General features: G+C 37.7%; 1 protein-coding gene across 1 annotated transcript; it reads right to left on the bottom strand.

The window, feature by feature from the left end:
- Window positions 1-1,179: 1,179 nt before the first annotated feature.
- On the bottom strand, window positions 1,180-9,158 carry cckar (cholecystokinin A receptor). Its single transcript, XM_066681754.1, has 5 exons — window positions 9,029-9,158; window positions 6,436-6,687; window positions 4,088-4,349; window positions 2,243-2,370; window positions 1,180-1,781 (listed from the first exon to the last, which is right to left on the bottom strand). Exons 1-5 carry the CDS (start codon window positions 9,156-9,158, stop codon window positions 1,180-1,182), a joined length of 1,374 nt encoding a protein of 457 aa, XP_066537851.1.

Raw genomic sequence — 9,158 nt, 5'->3', positions numbered from 1 at the left:
GAAAGACACAGACAGGGCCAGAGACAATCCATAAACTCCTGCATTTTATGTAAGCCTTTTGTATGAGTCAGTAACCTAATGCAGACGGGAGATGACCCTCTCCAGCAATCCACAATCATGCTCCATTTGATGCAGCTGTTTATTGGACTGTGACATGCAGCCAAAGTTAAACACTGGATTCTGCTTGACATCAATCTTTCAATGTCCCTGCCAACCAGCGCATGTGTATTTATGCCTGTCTCACAACTCATGAGTCAACAACACAGTCTCTTTACTCTGGGGAAGACTGACGTCCATGTCCCATGTCCACAAATGTACTCAACGTTTCCGAACATTCTGGAGCTGCTTGGGTTAAATGCCATTGTCTCCGAATATCTATACTGTATAAAAGTCTTAGGCCAGTACAGAAAATAATAATGAATTTTTGTTATTATTTTCAATGAAACAAATGTTATATAAACATAAGAACGAACTAAAAGGAAGCTTTAAATTTAGTAAAAGGTAAACATGTTTTCATTAACATTAATGACACCCAGTGTGAAGTGTAGAACAACAAGGTTTATTTCTCTTCTGCTTCATACCCCAGCAGGAACTGTATGATATATTGATTTTCAGTCAATGTTAGTCACTGATGTAATATTAATTTGGAAGTACATTGCATTAAGCTTTAATACATTTCAACTTGTTCTTAAAAAATACAGACAAAACGTGACTCTTAACAAACCAGCAAAACCTGTTAGACCCCAACAGATAAGCAGCATTTACAGATTTCATCTTTGAGAAACAGGAGAAAATGAGGCTTCATGTCTGCTATAAAGCCTTAAGCATTCACAAATCACACACAAATGTATTTGTGTTTCTTTCACTTTGAGAAGAGGACACCCATCTCAAAGTATGTATCTGTTGATGCTTTTATGTAGCTTTTCTCCTGATCCCAAAACAGAAATAACTTGTAATTAATAACTGCTTTGAAATTAACGATTAATGATTACATACTGACAAATATTTGACATGACAGTGTTTGTATTTATCGTAAGGTTAATGATAATATGAATATGCATCTACTTCCTGGATAAACACCTTCATTCAGGAGGCCTAAGACTTTTACACAGTATTGTGTGCATCTCCTCTGAGCTGACCACTTTAGAAACCCGTGGTAACTAGGTTCTCCAATGCCTCTTATGCTTGTGCAGATCCTCGGATGCTGGTGTATGTGAGTCTGGTCAGTGTTCCGCTGTAGCGTGTGTTCACACTCTCCTGACCGAAGCCTTGTCCGCACGCCAAAGTGACCAGGCCTCCTTCTCTTCCTCCGCTGAGATGCCCACTGCCCCTGGCCTCCCTGCCTGTTGGGCTTGAGCAGCAGCTGAATGTGGCCAGCATCCCCTGACGGAAGCGTTTGTTCATGAAGCAGTAGATGATAGGGTTGACGCAGGCCGATGTGTAGGACAGCAGGTGAATGAAGGAGATCGGTGCGCCAGACAGCAGCCTGTCAGCCATGCGCTTGTCAAAGGCCCGCCAGGCATTGACTGCAAACACGGGCATCCAGCACAGGAAAAAGAGGACCACAATGACCAGCAGCATGCGGATGACCCGCTTTTTGGCCATCAGGTTGGCCGTGGGGCTGTTGCTGCAGACGCGGCTCAGGGGGCTCTTCGGGTTGCTGGAGGTTACTGTCAGAGCCTGGTGCTGTTCCAATGGTTTAGACAGCTTTTTCTTGGATGATTGAAGGTAACAGCCATCACTGTCATTGGCCTTTAGGCTCCCAGTGCTGCTTTCTCGGTCTGGGAGCATGGACACCAAAATATTACCAAAAAATTTTTTATTATAATTATTAAAGCTATAGTTTTAGATTTTTATAAATATCCATGTAATATTGTTTTTAAAGTTAAAAGAAACTCCACATAATGTAAATAATATTTTTCTGCCAATTCACCAACCTATGTTTCACATTTATTTATTCATATCAGCTGTGAAGGCAAGTTTTACTGAAAATCAGCATCATGAGAAATTGTTGTGCACAATTTTTTGCTAAAAAACTCCTATATTTGTTATTAAGCTGATACAAGTTGTTAGAAAGTTCATTTCTCCAGTTGACCTATAGCCTCTATTATTAGCTGCAAGAGCATAGTCCTGTCAGCACTGTAGCGTTTTACAGTGGAAACATATTTAGTTCTGAACAATACACTACATCCCTATAAAATTTTATTCCAGCTTTTTGTTATTTATAAAGTTTACGGTATACCTCGGTTTGACTTTCTGTTTGCCATTTCAAACTTGATTCCTCTGTAGAGCTCCACAGAAATGAGGCCATATGCCGTCATCATCACAATTCCTGGCACCAAAAATAGGACCAATAACAGGAGCACGTACCTGACCAAGAAGACAGATGTGCGTCAATATTTTTAAGACCTTATATTAGTTTACTTAATATTACCTCTTAAAATGATTAATTAAAGTAGGAGAACACAATGCAGGGAAAAGCTTGACTGTAAAATCAAGTAAATCAGTATAAAACAACAGGTAAATTAAGAAATAATTCTGAAATAGCACAATATCAGGAAAAACAATAATGATATTTAGAAATAATCCAAACATTTTTTTAAACAAAAACATTGGGTGATATTCAGATCAAACACATTATGTTAAATTCATGTGTAAATCCTTTATATATATATATATATATATACTCTAACTATGACTCAAATAAACATAGACTAAACTCTGCTTATTATTTTGCTAAATCTAAATCTGAATTTCAATCTTGAACTTCAGTCTTGAAGGTTTTACTCTTTATTATATACACTGACATTTGTGTGAAGTGAGATTTTTGTTTTGTGTCGAATGATTTAGTAACAGCCTTTTCAATTAATATAAATAATAAAAAGGTGATTCTTGACTCATTATGTAGCAGCTCAATGATGTACATTACAGTGACCTTGAACCAATCATTGTCCAATATTTAAAAATCTATCTATCAGTGCACTTATATAGCGCCTTTCTAGATACCCAAGGATGCTTTACAATCCACACTGCTCAGAACGCTCAGAACACTCAATCCACACACTGGCGAGAAGCGGCAGCCAAATGCGTACAGCGTACTCTCAACCAGGAACGACCGTCCACCTGGAGGACTGCATCGGGCACTAGGATTTCACCCAGGACAGAGTGCCAATCCATATCTGGGCACACACACATTCACTCACACATACAGCAGGACAGTTAGTAGACAGAAGCCAATTCACCTACCCTCCGTGTTTTTGGACTGTGGGAGGAAACCAGAGACCCCGGAGGAAACCCACACAGACACGGGGAGAACATGGAAACTCCACCCAGATGGGACTTGAACCCAAGATCCCAGCGCTGGGAGGCGAACGTGCTAACCACTAAGCACTTATACCCAATGTATAAATGAGAGGATTAAATTTACCAAGGTACACAATTGAACTTTCAAATTATATTTACATCTTTGAGGGTACATTCAAAACTTGATACAAAGAATGTCCCAGTTTTGTACCTTCTATGGTCATTTATTGTCTGAACCTGCCTATCCAATTCAGGGTCACAGTGGGTCCGGAGCCTACCCGGAATCACTGGGCGCAAAGTGGAAAAAACACCCTGGAGGGGGCACCAGTCCTTCACAGGGTGACACACACACTCACGGACACTTTTGAGTCATCAATCCACCTACAAACGTGTGTTTTTCGACTGTGGGAGTAACCAGGAGGAAACCCACATGGACACCGGGAGAGCACACCAAACTCCTCACAGACAGACACCCGGAGAGTGACTTAAACCCACAACCTCCAGGTCCCTGGAGCTGTGTGACTGTGACACTATCTGCTGCTCCACCGCCCACCTTCTATGTTTATGTCTTTAAACACTTTTCTCCTCTGCTTTAGATCACCAACTTACTAGGCCTCCACATTATGATATCAAGCTGATGGGATTGAAAGTTGCCTCCAAGATGCAAACCGGCACCTTTTTAGATTGGTACTGCAAATTCACTTGACATCTTAACAAACTTGAAAGAGAACATCAACTTCCAATTATTTATTTCTGACATGTAATGAGCTTGAAGATAACTTACCATGACTGCTGTATGAAGTCACTGGGCCAATCTGGACGGCACATGTTGCCGGTGCTGTTGTTGTTGCGGCGGTATGGCACGAGGTTGCTGCAGATGGGGTAGGGCAGCATAAGCAGGAAAGAGAAAAGCCAGGTGGCAGTGATGACCTTGGCAGCGTGAGACTTGGTCTGCCATGTACGCGACGTTAGTGGATTGCAGATAGCGCTGTAACGCTCCAGAGAGATGGCCACCAGGTTGAAGGTAGATACGCTCACTGAGATACCTTTGTGTTGGTGTGTGTTTAAAACAAACATGGAAATGGTGAATTCAATCTCCTTTGTACTGAAACACTAAGGCATATGGTTATTATTTTAGTGTTGTTATTGTTATCGTCCTGCTGAAAGAAATCAGTACAGACAGGATAAATGATATCAAATGTAAGCACTGATCATGCACACAGTGCTCCTGAAAAAGTAAGTTTACTGAGACTGAAAACAAGTGATTGCCCTTATACAAAGTGACATATGGTAGGATATTAAACTGGGACAAATCTAACTTACCGTTTGTAAACAAGACAACATTCTCCATAATCTTACTTACACAAACCTAATATGAATCTGTGAAACACTAAAGTTGATACAAACACTGAAACCACCATTCATCAATTTAATGTCCAGTCAAAACAGTCATTAAGTACAAAAAAAAACAAACAAAAAAAATAAACGTCTTTAGTAGAAAAAGCCCGTCTAAAATTAATTTCAATATTTTGTGTGTTCATTCTTCCACAGTTCAATATTTTAAGGTTTATTTCAAGCTGTTCTTCCTTATCTAATGGATTATTATATATCAAGTCTTCTTAGAAATAACTCCTGATAATGTATAATTTATGCATAACAACTTCCTTGTGACTTTATGTAGTCTAGTGCTTATTTAGCAAAGTTTATTTAATATGTAAATATATGTATGACATAATATGAAAATTATGGTCCATATGTCATGTAAATAGCTGCTTGAATGTCAATGGTTGGATTTACAGGATGCTGAGCTAAGATCCTGCTTTTGTTAATTGTCAACAATATGATCTGTTACCTTTCAGTGCTAACAAATTAACATGAATAACAACGAGGCTCAGTCTGCTTTATTGTAGGCCACTGTCACACAGCTGAGCATTGCAAAGAAGTATTTAGATTGATATTAATATGAGGTATATGGCATAGATATTTTCTTATGGCCCAGCTACAATGGCTTCATTATTCCAAACTGCCCTATCAGAGAAGACAAGGATCCGAATGCAAGATCAAATACCATCAAGTCTGGAAAACTCACAGATCTGATTATAGTACAACATAATGTAATGCAAGTGAAATAAGTTATCTGACAGAAAACTCACACATAGGGTAATGTTAACATAACTGCTTTTGCAGAATACTTTGTTTTCTTTTTCAAAAGTGATACTGAGAGCTTTAGTTTTAGCTGATACCAACAGCTGTCTGTTATTTAATGTTTTTTAAACAAACTACTAAGTTTTAAAATATAACATTTTGAATCAAAGCTCTTCACTTAAGGCAACTTGATTATTGTTTTTCTTATTTTCTAATTTTAATTCCTTTCATCTACATTTGTGCACTACAATCTGCAGAAAACATGGCACATTGGAATTTGTTTTAATATTTTCACTTTAAAAAAAAACAGGTGTTCAAATTGTGCATTTGGGTCTTTATCAATATATTTCTCTTACTGTGTGGCATTCATCTTTGTGCATGTCAACATTACTTTATTAGGAGACCCTACTATAATCTCACTTTATTTGGACAAGCCAAGCAACTAATTCTTTGCTCTTATCTACATTAAACTTACAGTCCTCCCTAGGTGGAATTCCAGGAGCGTTGGAGGGCATTATAACCAGTTCCTTCTCTAGTAAATCTGCCATTTATATTTTTTTACATTTTTAGCAGCAAAAATGTTAATGTTGGAATTTTTGTGTGTCTCCAAAAGCTGTTTTAAAGCCTTTTCCATTTTTCCCAAGCTACCAGAACCTCTCTAAATGTTTTATTCAACTCAATGTTCAACCAAGTTATACCCTTGAGCCATACAACTGAATTTAAAATTCTGGATCTCACAACAACCTTAGATATTTTCAGTGGGCTTGGTGTTGTATCTGTGCTGTTAAATTCTCAAAGCATAGCTATTTGTCTGAATAGACTTTGTGCAATAAGCATAATGAGCATTTGTGAGTAGCATACATAAATTTGGACACCCCTAGTTTTTAAAAGTTTAAAAGTTCTCTCTAACATCAGATATGTTCCATTTAACATTCATATCGTTTCCATTCAAAAGGACATAAACATTGTCTGAACACAACTACTCACCCATGAAATATGTGGCTACTTTACAGATGCCGCTGCCAAATACAAAGTTTTCCATCAGGTTGGGGATCAGGGTAAAGGGCATGCAGAAGACACACAGCATCAGGTCACTGACAGCCAGCGAGAGCAGGAAGAGGTTAGTGACCGTTCTCATGCGGCGGTTCCGCACCAGCACAGTGATGATGAGGCTGTTGCCCAGTACACCCAAGAGGAATATCACACTGTAGAGGATGATGCGCACAGGCTGGTTTATATCTGTGAATGCAGTAGTTGGAAAGTTAAAACCAATATTACCACCTGTGTAACAACAATGGTTTCTTAATCTTAGGGGATGTTAGGAGCTATGTGTAAGAGCAAGCTGATATGTGGAGTTTTCCCAGTGTTTGTACAGGTTTCTTAAAATAACTTGATGCAATTTTATAAATGGCTGATTGAAATTAAAATATATACAAATAACATTACTACACAAACTAGTATTTTATGTATGTTTTCATGTAATCATTTCCAAACGTCTCATTATGGCAGCCGAGTGAGGGAACTATACATGCATTATTCATTGTAAATAACTGCACGAAGGTGTCATGTCTGTTATATGCTGAAACATGTCGAAAGCCCCCAAAATTCAATTTAAATAACTTACTCTTTTATATATTTGCTATAACACATTCACAGAGGATATACATTAAGTCTGTGACCTTGAACTGAACCAGTGGGAATCAGTAGCACATGTAAGCTGCACTCATTTAACACAGGGCCCACTCATGAAGGTTTATCTTTCTTTGAGAAAAGGTATATGCTAAATAAAAGGTATATGTTAGAAGATTTAGTTATACAAAATCAGACCTTATTAAAACAGAGGGATATACTTAGAGTAAGAGACACTCATTTCAAAATCCATTCAACTGTTTCTTCATGTAGCTCGTTTTTATTTTTCATATAGGGAAATGTATCAAAGATTGCTGAAACCAGTTTTAGACTGATATGCTATATCTGTATTCTGCGTTTGTCATGAAAACACCTGGAGACTTATCAAAGACCAGTGACTAATTGGGAATATTTTCTGTGCCAAAAAACTGTTTGAAGAATTGCTGACACAGAAAATAACAAATCAAACATAATGAGATTCTGATGGTTGACCTTCTTTACCCAGAGACCAAAGAGGAAGAAGATAAAAAAATTGTCTTTTTGTGAACACCTCGGTTGTTCCTTTCTATTGGTGCTGGTAACCTTTTAATAGTTGTAGGTGCATTGCTCAGAAAAATAGTTTTTTCAACATTTTTTCCAGGTTGCTAAAATTATAAAATAATTTGAACAATACTATATAGAATTGGTGTTATAAAAGTAAAGGTAACAAAATCTGAGCAGATGTGCACAATAGTCTTATAAAAATTAAGTAATCTGTTTCTGCAATGAGTTTTGACCTTTCCTCTCCTCAGTGAAAATTATTATATGTTCTTTTGGACTCATAAATGTGTTTTGTGATGTGATGTTTACATACATGTTTACATGTAATTAACAAACTCAAATAGCAACTTTTATATATAGTTAATTCATTTATTTTTAAATTAATTTATAATACTATTTAAGCATGGTGAGTTGTGTTTGGTACCAAATTATTAGCCCCAGGGTATAAAAGACCCTGATTTTATCCAAACTATTTGCCTCATCCAATAGATCACAAATGGAATTGCAGCTCTCCCCAGTGCGTTCAGCTGCCAGTGGCATTGTTTTAGCAGTAGATCAAAAATAAACCATCGGAGGCTTCATGTCCTTACGCTCCCAGGTTGGTGGCATAGTGCGTGACTGGGGGAGACCTAGATGATGAATGTAATTGGGCATGAATAAATTAGGAGACATTTGTGTTTAAAAAAAGCACAACTATATGTGCCTTAAACATTCATATCAATGGAGAAGAATTGCACTTCATAAGTTTGAATTATTAATTAAACATATACAGTTTAATTACGAGCAGTGTGTACACAGTAAATTCTCCAGTGTTAAATCAACACTATTAGTGTTATCATAACACTGAGAGTGTTAAATTATTACACTAACTGTGTTAATTTAACACTAATAGTGTTGATCAAACACTGGTAAATTTACTGTGTAATAAAATGAAAACACTATAGCTTTAAAAACACACTAATAATTTTGGACACGTGCTTACTTTTGAGAAAACATTCAGTTATTTCATAATATGGTCAATATAAATATGAGAATATTTTAAAGAACTGATTCATTATTATTTAATGCGAGTTTTAATATCCTGCTGAATGACACAGGTGGGCAATAACCACTGGTGCTGAAGTAAAATACTTATTGCTCAGTTCTTTTACAAAACGCAAAACCTAGTGTCACACTGGAGTTTGGAGCTTCAACCAACGGACATCACGGAAAGTGGACGGACATCACATTGGAAAAGAAACTACAGGTAGTCGCTGTAACTAATGTCTCACATTAGAGTGGTCCATTGATGTGAACAATGCGCAGTGCGTAACGCAGGAGCTGCGCATAACGTTCTGCCCTGGAATAAGATTGGAATCTGTAATACTGGATATGAACGTTATCTTTAGAGAAAACCCGATTTCCCGCTCACCTTTAGGCTCCCGGGAGGGTCCTGGGCTGGGAGTGGGGCCCTCACACTCGGAGAAGTTCGCGAGTTTGCACAGCAGATGGTAAATGTCCGTGCTGTTCAGTAGCATGTCGTTGATGGTGAAAGTCTCCAT

This window comes from Hoplias malabaricus, chromosome 9 (genome assembly GCF_029633855.1).
Source record: "Hoplias malabaricus isolate fHopMal1 chromosome 9, fHopMal1.hap1, whole genome shotgun sequence".
Classification (NCBI taxonomy): domain Eukaryota; kingdom Metazoa; phylum Chordata; class Actinopteri; order Characiformes; family Erythrinidae; genus Hoplias; species Hoplias malabaricus.
This window is presented reverse-complemented; position numbering and strand designations above follow the sequence as displayed.

Bases quoted from the DNA above. Each gene is read 5' to 3' on its own strand.
- cckar (XM_066681754.1), bottom strand. From the start codon at position 9,158: ATGGAGACTTTCACCATCAACGACATGCTACTGAACAGCACGGACATT. The intron at 4,350-6,435 runs GTGAGTAGTTGT...ACCAACACAAAG, and splicing joins AGTAGCCACATATTTCATGG to GTATCTCAGTGAGCGTATCT. The intron at 1,782-2,242 runs GTATACCGTAAA...CCATGCTCCCAG, and splicing joins AAACAGAAAGTCAAACCGAG to ACCGAGAAAGCAGCACTGGG.